Source organism: Ylistrum balloti, unplaced genomic scaffold, assembly GCF_031769215.1.
Source record: "Ylistrum balloti isolate Yb309-2 unplaced genomic scaffold, AGI_CSIRO_Ybal_v1 Utg370612, whole genome shotgun sequence".
NCBI lineage: Eukaryota > Metazoa > Mollusca > Bivalvia > Pectinida > Pectinidae > Ylistrum > Ylistrum balloti.
Genome location: NW_026782376.1, coordinates 1,268,400 through 1,283,037, shown reverse-complemented (window position 1 = coordinate 1,283,037; position 14,638 = coordinate 1,268,400). Strand labels below are relative to the sequence as shown.

At 34.6% G+C, this 14,638-nt stretch overlaps 2 protein-coding genes across 2 annotated transcripts; one reads left to right on the top strand and one right to left on the bottom strand.

Moving 5' to 3' along the window:
- Nucleotides 1–2,812: 2,812 nt before the first annotated feature.
- Nucleotides 2,813–6,103, bottom strand: LOC132556963 (M-phase inducer phosphatase-like). The gene is made up of 8 exons (XM_060221426.1): nucleotides 5,975–6,103; nucleotides 4,885–4,959; nucleotides 4,555–4,698; nucleotides 3,972–4,124; nucleotides 3,690–3,788; nucleotides 3,411–3,532; nucleotides 3,164–3,281; nucleotides 2,813–2,947 (listed from the first exon to the last, which is right to left on the bottom strand). Exons 1-8 carry the CDS (start codon nucleotides 6,101–6,103, stop codon nucleotides 2,813–2,815), a joined length of 975 nt encoding a protein of 324 aa, XP_060077409.1.
- Nucleotides 6,104–9,243: 3,140 nt separating this feature from the next.
- LOC132557009 (kelch-like protein 3) lies at nucleotides 9,244–13,024 on the top strand. Its single transcript, XM_060221473.1, has 3 exons — nucleotides 9,244–9,298; nucleotides 10,873–12,369; nucleotides 12,724–13,024. Exons 2-3 carry the CDS (start codon nucleotides 10,878–10,880, stop codon nucleotides 12,738–12,740), a joined length of 1,509 nt encoding a protein of 502 aa, XP_060077456.1. The 5' UTR covers nucleotides 9,244–9,298; nucleotides 10,873–10,877; the 3' UTR covers nucleotides 12,741–13,024.
- The last annotated feature ends 1,614 nt before the right edge of the window (nucleotides 13,025–14,638 follow it).

Here is a 14,638-nt window from a genome sequence, read left to right as displayed (position 1 = left end):
AGATCAGGATTGATTACTGTCTGGTTGCTACCAGGAAATTGTTTTTCCATAACTTTTCTCGCAAAAAAATCCCATTGAGACCAGGTTATGGCAAAATGGAGAGTCTGGCTGTGGGTAATCTTTGTAACAGTGAGAAATGTGTAAAGATGTAGATTAGTTAGTATTTTTAAAACGCAGTCGGTCATTCAATTGGATGAACTATCAAATGACATCATGATCTAAAATATAAATGTTGCCGGCTAGAATTCTGTTTTTTAATTAACACCTACATCTAGTTTATGTCATGATCCAATGTGCCAAAAAACTCGAAACTTTCAACTTAAGTGTAGTCGATCGAAGCGGGCGGGATACTGAACATAGGAATTCTGAGGTTTCAAGCTTAACTATCACTTCAGTTTCAAAATACGTTTGTATGGCTGGTTCATAGGTAAATATATAAAGCTGCCACTTGCAATCTAAAATGAACCATAAGCTTGTGAGGAGGATCGTACGTATTTGTGGACGGACGAAGGAATACACACATCTTACGTCACACAAACCACGATGTAAATAAACACGAAATAATGAGTAAAACGGGATAGAATAATGCGATAATTGATTTCAGAAATGACGAAATACTTAGTGATATATTGAACGATCACACGAATGAAAAAAGCTTACCCTTTTCAATACAAAAAACTAATTTCTGCTTGCTGTAAATGCTGACATGTCATTCCCGGTAAAAATAAGAACGGCAAACTTGGCGCGGTTGATGATATAAACGATTTTGATTGGACGATATAAATATTTGTACGTAAAGCTAATCTGACTCCGATAACAAAATACCGACAGGCAACGGCAACAATAGTGTGTAAAAAAAATGCTGAATGGACCGGTCCATTCGTCCAAAATAGGCTTATTTCATTGATCTTAGACCTGTTTTGCGTGCAAGTGAGCACTTAAAGTGCTGATTTCATGCTCAAAATGGTCTGCTTTATGATATACCACAGGGTGACATCAAAGAAATTACACAAGTTTACGTGAAATAGATTTGTTGCGCTTTGTTGCTTTACTGTGATGATAAATTATTAAGACAGGCCTCTCGATTATAAAGATTTTAAGTCTTCCGACCATTATGAAATGTTTCAAAAATGGGTACCTTACGATATACAATTACAATTACATTTACAATTACGATTACATTTATGTTAGCAGGATCAATACAAACATCATGTCAGTAATCAGTAGAATAAATCCATAGCAGGTATAAAACAATAAGTTCTATTTTTTGGGACAGCGTAAAATACCTTAACTATGTTACACTGTTTTCCATTTTGAATTTTTTTTAACCAGTTTAGATATCGTGCAGAAACTATGAAAACATAATTCGTTACAGTGTAGTTTAGCGTGACCTTGAGATTGAGATTGTGAAGCAACGTTGACCAAAATCTAATAGCAGGGACCCTGCTAATAGCAAGTCATCTGATTATATCAATGTCGTCAGATTTCAGGTTTTTTTACCAGTTGTTATGGCATCACGAAGAACAGTTAATATGAATGAAATATTAATTGCATGATTCAAAATCAGGGTCAAGGTCAAGGACAAATGTTCTATATCTTAACTCAGAGCGAAAAATGTGATTGATTGTAGATTGATGGAGTTTAGTGAAAAGACACATTATGTTTGGTCAACGATCTTTTGATTTAAACATATTTTATTGAACACAAGTTTTCCAACTAATATTAAGCCATTTCCCCATGAAGTTTGACAAAATACAGAATGACAAAACAATACGACAGGTTTAAATACGAAATTACACAGGGAGAGAGAGAGAGAGATAGAGAGACAGAGAGAGAGTTATAATGTATACAATTTGTGTTTTTAAGTCTCTACTAACCGGACAACACTAGTATAAGTTACAATGTACACTTTTCAATGCCTTCAAGCTATTCTAACGTTCCACTTTCTCCTGTCGTCCGGGTCCTTCTTGTAATTCTCGCCACTAGTGCGCCGGAATAAGGAGAGACATTTGATTTAACATTTTATTTTAGAGAGAGAGAAAGAAGGAGAAAGATATATTAAAATATGTGATGAATGATTTGACATATTTTTACAATATCTTCGTTCGAGTTGTTTTCATTACCATGTAGTAGTAACTGCTGGTCCAGTGGGATAAAAATCTTCTCGGTATAGAATTACTCTCTGATCCGCATAATTATTACAAGAGGTAGTGGTAAATTTCTTCAAGAAAATGTCCCCATTGGCAGTGACGGCCTAGTCTTGCAGTTGTTCATCTCTTAAAATTTTGTTATGAACAGGAATTGTTCTTGGTAAAAATATAGGCATAAAATCTACTTAAACCGGAGAGTTCCGTTTGGAAGGGTATGCTAAGATATCCTGAAGTGATAATTGAAATTCTTCACTGATAATTTGTCTAAGAAACGTCAATTCTTGCAGAATACCCTCGACAAATGGGAAATGTTAACACTGAACACTGAAATATACCTTCACAATGTCAAATAAACAACAATGCAATATTTCCATTCGTGACATATATTTTATTATATAAAATCCACAACAATAAGAAATTATTGAAAGAAAGAAAGAAAGAAAGAAAGAAAGAAAGAAAGAAAAACCATGTAACAGTACATCGACACCATCATCAATGTCCCACAGTTTATCACAGAAATTGTCAATTGCATTGCATAGCACTATAATTCAATATCACAGAAAGATTATTAATCACAACATGTCTTCATCTGTTATTTCCGAGTAATTCATAAAACAATTTTGTCGATTGTATGATTTGTGTCCACATTTACAATCGGAATCTCAAAATTGCAACCTTGTGGCGTTTTTCCTCTTCTCACCAGCAGCCCAAGATTTTGACCGAGAACGGAAGTGACGCAGATCGTCACCATGACTCTTGTGAAGCATCGGCACATAAGACGATGGCCTGCAATAGACCTGTTGAAGAAAAATAAATATATATTTAACTTGTCGATAAATAAAAAACTGAGATAAAGATCAGACACTTTGGAAAGAATTAATAGTGACCTTGGCCTGTTAGTGGTAATGCGATATGATTACGTAAAACTTTTATTTGTAGGAAAAAATGAATAAGATTTGCCACATGCTATCGAAAAATTGAAGACTTTTCATGATCATGTGATGCTCACTGACCTTGTCGTGTTCGTAAAACGCTTTGTAGCCTCCGTCAAGTAGATACACTTCCGGGTAATTAAGGGAAGGATAACTCTCCTTGTTCATCGCACGATCCTGAGCTCGAAGAAACCTATACCTGTCAGAAAATAAATCGAATTTAGTCTAGTTTTCCTGTTAACTATCGAGACAAAATTTCCGTACGAGTTTAAGCGAAAGAAATCGCTAAATAGAGAAAACGAAAACATGGGTATATGTATGTACGTACATTTTTGGTCCCCGTTCCGACGAAAATTCACAGTGGAATATCAAAATGTGTCTGTGATTGTCACGACTTCCGGTCTGAAGAAGTTCCTTAATGGTTTCATGTGTGTGGAGGTTCTCTGCTCCCTGGAACATAAAATTTCAAAATAGTTTAGAGATATAGAAATTGGAATGACAGTGAAATCGAATTATGTATGTATTTAATGCACGATGTAAATATGTTCAAAAGCCAAATCCTAAGAATGTTTGATAAAATCAAGTTTGTTGTATAGTTATGACACACCTGGATGTGACCTCCTTCAAATTCGTATGGATACCGACAGTCGATGATTCTGCAGCTGGCGATGACCTCATCATAATCACCACGTAAAACATCACGCATCTGTTAAGGAATGGAAATAAAGACACTTAGAACAATTTGAGGTGTAATGAAATTAGCTGTGTGAGTTAACATTTTCATTTCCATACTTCACCGATGACGACGCGAGTGAAAAAAAAAACATGAAAACCGGAAGTCATGTGACAAATAGCATGTCCTGCATATTTCACGAGATCAAAAACTTACTGTTTGTGGTGAAATACTCTTCAAATCCTGATGTTTTCCTTTCACAGTAGGTAAACAATACTGACGACTTCCGTCCGCAACCAAGTCCTCTGTTTCTGCCATCAAATCTACCGCCATCTTGATATCAGCACTGAAACACGTATTGTCACGATCCTGGAAAGAAACAGGAAAGCTATGTGTAAGCTTAATGAGGCGTCCATGAAAATTTTCAGAAGTCCATGTTGTTCTTCATGGAATACATATCACTAGCATTTACTTGTCGTCTTCATCAAATGAGACCATATCTCGAACAACACATACATACAAGCAAGTGCGCACGAAAAACAGTACCACCTTGTCAAATACAAGTTATTACGATACTTTAGGTAGAATTAAACATAAAAAATGACGAAATGAGTTTCAACTCTAGACATAAAATTGAAACTCACAGAGCGTATTAAAACTGACCCAAGAAATTCCTCGTGTCTATTTGTCCGTATTTCTCATTCTACACTCTGAAATAATGATGCGTTTTACCTTCATATCGGAGTTTGTTTTAAATTCTCGAATCTTATGAATTCCCCATATCGATGATGCTACCTACCCCAATTGCAAACGAAACGGACTTCTGCGTCAGAATTCGGCAGTTTGGTGCAGGGTCGTCGTCACCATCGTCTTGAATTAGGCGTTTCATGGAAAACATATCCCGACGGACATTGAAACCTTTTGACGGGCGATGGAACTGGAACTGTACAGAGAAACATTGGATAACAATGTATTTTAACAAATGTTGACATTATTGACAAATCAAAATTAAAAGAAAATCAAATACAAACTTAAGAGTTAATTTGCATACAACTTTTTACTCGTCGATGCCATGGTATAAAAATCGAAAATTGTCAGCACTTTCTGTTAACGAGCCGGTCGAGCTTACCTCGTTGTTGCTGTCAGTAATTTCCTGTTTCTCTTTTCGCGGAGAAAACTCCTCTCCGAACACTGCCATGTAGTCCTATAAAGACGATACATACAATGATTTAAAAAATGAATGATTTTATGAAATACAATATCGTATAGACATAAATTCTGGGCCGTAATGTATTTCAGAACTGCCATTTTGTCGAACCTTATCACTTGAACTATAGACTTTCTTGACCTCGCATCCGAATAATTTTGGTTGATGTAATTTTTGTAGTAAATATTATTTTGGCAAATTTGTGTAATATCAATTTTTATTTGTCAAACTTCACCTCATATTTGATGAAATAACCTATCAATCTATCCTCGGATGCCAATGTTTTGTCGTCGTCTGTTATGTGAATAAAAATCGACCATGCCCTCTTGCAATTTTTCGGCTACGAAAGTTCAAACATGCATGCCTTATATTGAAAAATGATATTTTTTTTTAAATTACCACATTTGATGACTCATTTTATCTAACTAGCGAGTTGATACCGAGAGATAAAAAACAACTTTCTTCAAATAGAAATTCAAATAAAAATGAAGTTTAACGAGAAATATGGCTTATTTGAGAAAAACAAACAATAAAACCAAATATAACCATGTAGAAAAGGTGCACACATCAACAGATATCGATCATTTTCGCACCATTATTTAATTTTTATGTTTTTGTCATCAAAATGTAGTACCCGTGCGAAGGATGATTTTATAGAAAACCTGTACTTTTGTGTCACTCTAAGCTAACTCAAGTGTCTCTGTGATTTAATGGTGTCATCAGAAACGGAAGTGCAGTCACATGTCCGATACACATGTCGATCTTTTCAAGTGAGCGAAATTGAAGTCTAATCCCTGAATTTTCATGTCACTTATGTATTTGATTTGTGGAAGTTCATCGGCATAGGGTTTCGAAACTAATGTGCCAAGGATACCAACATCGCTCTTTGATTTAAGATCGACTTTCCAAAGTCATCTACAATATATTTTGCAAACATGGTTTTGAATGATATAAAAGTTTGACTACCTAGCTACCATCCATCGACCCCCAATGCATACAACACAAAACGTACCTCGTCATCAAAACCAAGGCCAGAGTCATCGTCATGGAAACAGGTAGTGTTCCTCTTCTTCTCAGGGGTCATCATCTCCTGGATAAAAGTCACATCCGGGTCAGAGGTCATATCCTGATCAAAGGTCATGGTCTTCATCTAAATATAAATGAATGAAATTGTTATGATGATTGCATGGAACAAGTGTAAGCATTTATTACATGTTGAAACAATTGTTATTGTGAAAAGGTTATACCTTTATATTGTTGTTTTGCATGTATCTGAAATGAAAAATTATTATGGCCTCCGAAAATTCTTTTTGATATTTCTAGAGTATAAGTTGATTTTTTCGTTATATTGTAGTTAAACGTTTTACAATTGGAAAAATGAAAATAATTTTACTTTATTCAAAATGTTTACAATTGAAAAAAAATGAAAATTATTATTTTAAATAACCCAATTTAAATATATATTATTTGTCATATCAGAGACATATATATACGTCTGTAAAGCATTTTCTTGCGGTGATATAAATCTTTGTACATGAATATTTCACTTATCGTTAATAAACAATTTGTATATGATCCCAAAACCAATTCAATACAAATATTTGAGAATTCACTCACCTAGAATATATTTTGTCAACTATCGTACGTTACTCGAAGAAAAATAAAAGTCGTGTATATTTATTTGTCCATATCAGAGACGTATGTAACACATATATTGTGTTATATACGTCTCTGTCCATATCAATATCACCGTGACTACAGGGGCTATACCTTGTGACGATCCCGCGTACATCATGTGTGTCACACACAGTACCTGTCAACGGGCCAAGCTGTTTAGAATCACCTGACAGGTTCGTACACGTGAGCACTTTTTTGAAGTCTCCAGAAATGGGCAAATATCATGTTCTATATTCTTCGTTACAAACATTTTATTTCTATTAAATCGGAGGTCAGTTTATCGTATCGCTTCTTTTCCCAATGACTTCGCTAAGTTATTGTATGATAGGGTTTGTGAGGAAATCATTATAGTGCTTTTGAAATAAAACCCTTTTTATTTAAGAAATACATCGTCAGAGCTATATCAAACAAAGTACCATTTAGAAAAGTCTTTTTTCGATTTTGTATTTGTTAAAACATGAAATCACACGTATTTTTTTCATAATGAATATTTTCAGGGAATTGGAAATGATCTACAGATTGAAACAGGTTCTGAATAGCTGCAATATTTATGTCCTGAACTGCACTGTTTCAATGACAAAATATGTCAATTTTACTGTAATAAAGAAATGTAATTGTATGTATTTTCTTATCTCTTACTTCTTGCTTTATACCTGGTTATGCTGATTTCATTTCTTTGTCAATATGTCCGAATTGAACACGTTTTCATAAGTTTAAGTGTATAAATAAATAAATAAATAAATAAATAAATAAATAAATAAATAAATAAATAAATAAATAAATCGGGCTAATAATTAATTAAAGTTTGTCATTAAAACAAGAAAATAAGAAAACCATACTAATGAAATTATCTCAAAAATGTATATATTCACCTTTTAGCGTTGATCTTCGTCCGTAAAGACAGAGGTGCTTGTCGTTCGTCGTCCCTAATTCTTCCTAATGTCGTTCGCTGACCGAACACGAGTTTATATAGCGTCTACAGCTTTCCTTTAGTTTTTCGTTAATGAGAATGGTAAAAAGTGTTCACCTTGGCGTATGCTCTGTCTGAAGCCAGGAGCAGGGCGACTCAATCAAGAAATGATCACTTCTCAATTGCCTATCTGTGACAAAAAGATGAGATCGATCGAAACTAATCAACACTGTCATGGACAATTGATGGATACATACAGGTAAACATGACGGGAGGTGTGGCGGCAGGGCGGGGTCAAAGGGAAGGGTCGTGAGCACAGGTAACCTTTGACATGTGTGTTCTTAATTAATACACACAGGTAAAAGTCAACATTGATCGTTGATTAATACACAATACCGGTAACAGTCTCTGGGATAAGAGGTCGTGAACACTGTTTCGTAATGGGATTTTTTTTTGACAGAATAGATTTAATTTGGATGTAGTTGGCTAATCAGTAATGCAAAAAGTCCATCGTGGTTGTTACATCAAGCTTGTATTAACATTATCTGCATGTCACCTGCAATTTTAAAATAAGATATATACGTGGAAAGACGATAGAAAGACGTGAAGCCTAATTTATTGAACTATATCATGGGGTGAATAAGTTCTTTATATTCGTTTCAAGATAAATACATAAATAAATGGGTTTTTTTTTATTATTCTGACGAAAACGTCGTGATTTGCCAGTACTACGGAATATGTAAGCCTGTTCCAGGTACCATTAAAAAGTCTGACAATGCTAACTTAAAACAAATTTTATAGGTACATAAAATGAAAAGTTAGTATCTAGCACAAATTGTACGCTTGTAAGCCAACAACAAATCAAAGCAAATATTGACAGTAATTTTCTGTTCACAACAGATACGAGCAAACAAATAGTGTCATATCTATTTAAAGGTTGTGATAAAGTAAGAATAATAATAATAATAAATATTTCAAAGATAAATGTACAGAGCTGCTAATAATTAATTATTCGGTGTCTGTCCGATTCCGTGGACAGCAAAACCACTTGTCCGGTGTCCGAATAACTGAAATTTTACTTTTCCCCGAATATTCGTACAAAATCATTCGTTTCTTTAAGTATTTCAAGTTCTTGTCTGAAATAGAATACACAGTATACCTATTTGTGTAAATTTCAATTTCATCGGATATTCTTGCTAATGTAGTTCTAGTTGTTTATTACCATGTACAAACTTACGTTTATTGTGTGGTATGCGTTGGCAGGAAATTTGAGTAATAATACAAGGACAAAGTCAAATTCACTCCACACCGTCTAGATTACAATAAATGCGTACATTTACGGAATTAATTGAATTACGGGGTTACTGCACCCGCATTGAGGTTTTGACGCTTCGTACGATAAATTTGAATTTCCCGCAGGCGTCTCCTAGGCTTCAAAATCCAGGCCGTTAGTTTCACTGACGAGTCTTTGAAGGAGTAATATATTGTTTGGTAAACTGTTTCTAACTCTAAATTTGTATTAGAAGTTGCTGCTAGCTTCTTTGTCTTTCGTACGATTTTTATTGGTCTGCTTGTCCATCTAAACTGATTTCAAAGTCATTCAGACCATAAGTTGTTGAAAAAGAACATATGTATATATAGATACAAGTGAACGATCTGGGAGTTTATAAACCGGCCTTGGCCGAGGTTACACATGGAAATAATCGAAAGAACACATCCGGTGGAAAATCCCACTAGCAACACAACAAAGTAAGTTTGATCACAAATAATGTATATCTTATTTGATAAATTCAAGCTGATTACGCCGCTTTGTTTACATTTGAAAGTAAGTAAACATTTATGTATATGTAGCCAAACTCTACTTGTACAAGCACGGGGACCGATCTCTATTTATAGATGAATAGACAACCCGGAATGAAAAAAAATAACATCGAAGTACTTTACGTAAATACTATATTGTTACTGGTCAGTTTCATGGTCAGTTTGTGAGTTTGATATAAAGAGTCGTTTACACAATAGTACCGGAATACCAGCGCGTTGTTGACATTTATCAACAGTGTAAACTACAGCAGATTCCGTATCACGACTTCCTGTGTATAACTCATTATAACATGCCGTATTACGTATAGGCTAGTTAATTCGATAAAAGAAAACAAAAGACAAAAATGTTCGTTATTGAGACACAGACGTGTTCGATACTTTTTACTTATTATTTAAATTCCCACACAACACATCTATTTAGTATCACATAATCCGCCTGTGAATCATCCCATGTAATATTTTGTGTTTATGTCACTAGTGTGCAAGGACTTTATATAAGTCGTAAAAATTGTGTCCAATCCTATTGCTACTTATGTGCATTAAAATATGTTTAGATCAAAACAGCGTAATACACCCTGGACCGTGTGGCGGTCAGAAATCAGTTGTGATGTCCTAATCCTAGTGACAATGAATTAATTGAAAATTGCCTCCATTTGATTTTGTCCTCCATATATTATCTTTAAATCTATTACAACCTAACCTTTATGAGTTCTGTGTAAATTGGTTTTTCATTTCACATGGGATATTATGAAACTCGTCTCGAAGTTTTAATTTTTGCTAATTTTGTCTGTATTAGGGTTCCGTGTACGTTAACAAATACAGGTTGTATTTCTTAGTATAGGTACAGCATGAACAACTTTAAAAAAGACCGTCATTAAACAAGAGCTCAGCTTTATCATTTCCTCTGAAACTAGTTTCGTTTTCCGAGTAAAAATAAACGCTGATAATTTGACTATTGAATGAGTTATTCCCCCTCTTCCGGAATTTATTTCCGTGTCAGGCAGATTCACAAGACTTTAGATAAACGCGGAAAAATTATATTAAACTAAAGTTACCGCTACCTCCTCTGCAGTAAGTTCTCTATTTTGATTTTAGCATGCTCGTTCTTATGGTATGATATAGTAGTCGAACGTCTGACTCGCCATCCAGCATAGATCTTGTTTGGATTCGACTATAGCTAACGGCGTTTACGCGGTTCAACCCTTTACATGTACGTAGACCCTTATTCTTCGCAAGAAGAAAACGTTTATGAGATCATCAGTTCAGACTTCCGGAAACACCCTTTATTCATTTTTGGAGGCGAGTTCTTAACCGGGTAACAAAAAAGTAAAATTGCTAAACTCATAGAATCAAAATACGTATTCACAGGTGGTGTTTTAATAAAAGTAATATTCAATAGGATGCATTTTTTGAGGAAGTCGGATTATGGGAAGCTTCTAATTCTTATTTTTCTATTGTCAATTGTTGACTAATTTCTTTAACGCATCCACTCTCATTTCCAGCTGAAATGACTGACGAAGTCAAAGCCCTTCCTGAGAAACAGCCACACGACCCTACCACTGATGACGGTAGCGCTAGCATTATCCCAGATTCTTTGAAATGTCGAGCAGATAATTTTGGACTTGTAATGTTTGATGAACTAGCCTCTTTGTGGGAAAGAAATCTGTTCTGTGACGTCGTGTTTGAAGTTAACTCGAAAAAATACAAATGCCATCGCATTGTTCTAGCCTCGATTTCAGCCTATTTGCAACGTATTTTTCACCAGACACGAAGACATGTCATTCGAATTCGAAATATCCAAAACGAAATTTTTGAAAACGTTCTTAAATTTGCATACACCGGAAGTATGGAAATAAAAAATTCAAACGTATTTGAGATGATTTTTGTGTGCAGTTATCTGGAGATACCATCATTGGTTAACGTTTGTGCGTTGGTTGCTGTCGATTTGATTGACCCCCAAAACTGCTTTGAGGTCATAAAATTTGCACGTGAATTACGTATTCAGACGTTACACGAAAAAACATTAGAATTTATACTCCTATATCAGGACAAGCTTTTTAATGAAACTGAAATCTGCATGAACTCTCTGGAATCAGTTTTAGAATTTTTCAATGATAGAACTCAATTAATGACGAGAAATGGACTTCCGGTTTCGATGAGCACACGCGAGACTTACTTCATGAAATTTCTAAGCAACTATGTGTCGTTGAATAATTTGTTTGAAGGGTTTGCAGATTTGTTACAGTTTGTTCATCTTCCCATTCTTCCAGCCTCAAAGTGGAAACATATTCTAAAGTCACATGACCAAATTGTAGACAACGCACTGATTCAGTATTTTCTGGAACTCTCAGATTTACATCGTCAAGGAAAGCGCATTGAATGTATGCCAGTATTCTGGGACACTGTTCCACACGAAAAATGGAACATAGTTATGGACAAACCAACAACACACCCGGTGACAGAATCTCAGTTTCCAAAAGTTTGTGATTTTAATGACAATCTGGTTACAGGACCGGAAGTTGCAGTGACGTCGATGGAGCTTTACTTCCGTCCCTGGCTGTACACAGAAGACAAAGTAACTGACGTCTTGGGTGGTATGAAAATATGTTTTGAAAATGGTGTCGAAGTAAGTCATGGAATAAAACCGAAGTCTAAACCAACCAGACTGGAAAAGCACATAAAGAAATTCGAAATTAAACTGACAGCAGGGGAGCTAATCAGTGCCATGGACTTGACCTTCGGCTGGTGTATCAATGGACTTACATTTTACACCAACAAGGGCAGACAACTCGGGCCTTACGGAGGGATAGGTGGAGATGTGCACAAATACAAGCCACAAACAAATGGCCAGTTTGACCACTTCCATTGTTTCAGTGGACGCGTGGTCACGACTTATCAGATGCTCGCCATTACCCATTTACAAATCGGATGGGCTTGTTACGACACAGACAACAAACAAGGAGTAGGAGGTTCTGAAAACCATGAAACAGAGCAAACAGGTAAAATATTTAACAATTTTTTGTAACGATTTTTACAGAGTTGTCGCTCCTTACGTAACTCATTAAAAGAAATATTATTTCTTGACATTTGTTGTACCGGTCTGGTGTTCCGGAGAATACGCGCCTTCTGCTTCATCTACATTTGCAATGAAAATAATGAAATCAGAAGATGAAATGTCGTTTTCAAAGAAGAAGTATTAAATTGCTTCTTAAAGTTTTTGTTCTTTGGAAATGGAATGAAATTATATTTGTGATCAAAAGGTTCGTTACATTAAAATAAAAAATACTATCTTGGTCGAAAATTTAAATTCATATTGAAATTAGTAAAATTGAAATTTATTGCTTCAACTTCAGATCTAAAAATACAGTGACGATTATGAACACTTGGAGTCAGGGGATTACATGATTCGTTTCGGTAGTTTTCACGGCGAATAGCTGAAAAATACTTGATCACCAGGCAACATTTCTGCTTCTCCGCAAACCAATGATATTCAATATGACACCTGATCTTTTCATCCTTGAAGAAATAGTTCGAAGACGGCATTTCTGTGGTTGGCTACAAAGTCAGAAAGTAAAATCTTACCGACACAACCCTTCTTCGAGAAATGAAAAGTCGTTTCATGGCCATAAATATAGACTTAAATACTTAGGAGTTCTCCCCAGGGACAGGGTTTTGGTCACCAAGATGCTGCCAGGGAACCATTTTCAAATTAAGAATATATATATATATATTGGCAAGAATTCGCTGATGAAATTTTAGTGTCAAAGTAGTTTATCCAATAAAAAACAAACAAAATCATGCAAGTATGGAGAAAAAACATTGTTTAAATATTAAAGTTGGTTTATTTTTATCGTCATATGAAAAGACAAATTGATCTAATTGATTAAATAACAAGGAAGCAGCACAAGTTGTACGCCGCCAGTGGATGAATTATAGGCAAAAAGTGTAACATTTCTGCAGTAGTGAAACTCCGAGTCGTATTTAATAAAAGCCCGAAGAACTGTGGTGCTGTAAAAGTTGTTAATCAACTGCAAAATGATCGGTCTATCGATATAACGCTTGTTTTGTACAGGATTTGTTTAATATTGCAAAAAAGGAGGATTGAATATAGACCGATGTACGTAACTTTTCGCGTCAACAAACGTTACGTGCACGTTTCCCTCAGTAAATTTGTTTGGAAACGCAATATCGACACGGCATTTGCAAATTTACAAAGTGTCAACACAAGGTACGATATGGTTGTCGTAATTTTCATCAATCAACTTGAGTTCGGAAAATATATTAGGTAATAAAATATTATTAATTTCCATGTCCAAACTACCCTAAAATACCCCCTCTCGTTGAAACAGTTGTATTTCTGTAACAGATCGCGTAACGATAATGTTTTTTGCGATATTTCGACCCGCTCCAAGTAACGTTAACAAGAGACTATGCAGTTTTCCAAAATGGCGTCTTTTCGGTGTAGAGGAACTCGATGAAACCACGGAATCTGGTAATTTTGATCACCTAACGAAGTGTTACTCACACATTCGGAGTAAAATATGATCTTTGATAATGTTGTCTGATTTTTTCTTTGTATTTTTCAACAAAAAAACAAAAAAACAAAAAAAAAAAAAAAAAAACAAAAAAAAAAAAAAAAAAACAACAAAAAAAAAAAAAAAAAAAAAAAAAACAAAAAAAAAAAAAAAAAAAAAAAAAAAAAAAAAAAAAAAAAAAAAAAAAAAAAAAAAAAAAAAACCCTTATATTTATCTCTTAGTAATTGCATGTAACATTGACAGAACAATAAGAGGAAACCTGTTTTCATAGAATTTCTGAAATACATAATAAATTTGAAAAATGCAATTTTCTAAGTCGAGATGATGGACAATGTTTTGAGATAAACAAACCTGATACTAAACTTTAAACAGGTCAAAGAACCATCAATCTCAGTTTGGGAATAGTGTCAATGTTTCATGTTCTAAATTCATTAATTCTCTGAACTGAAGTAGGTTTCAAAATGATTTTTTTTGGTTACACATAGAAAGACACCATTTACAGTTATAATTCAAACAAAATTTGTAGGCTTATGAATATTTTTATTTTTTTCTTGCAATGCCACACTTAGTGTTACAGTAGCTAATTCTTGTCCATATATATATATACAAGCTAGCGCTTCATCTTACTATGAAGACTATTATGACTTTCGGATTCCATCAAAGTTGGGTAACAATGACTTCAATGACTTCAATGACGCTGCCTAAGAGCGAGCGCAATGTGACCAATACTGT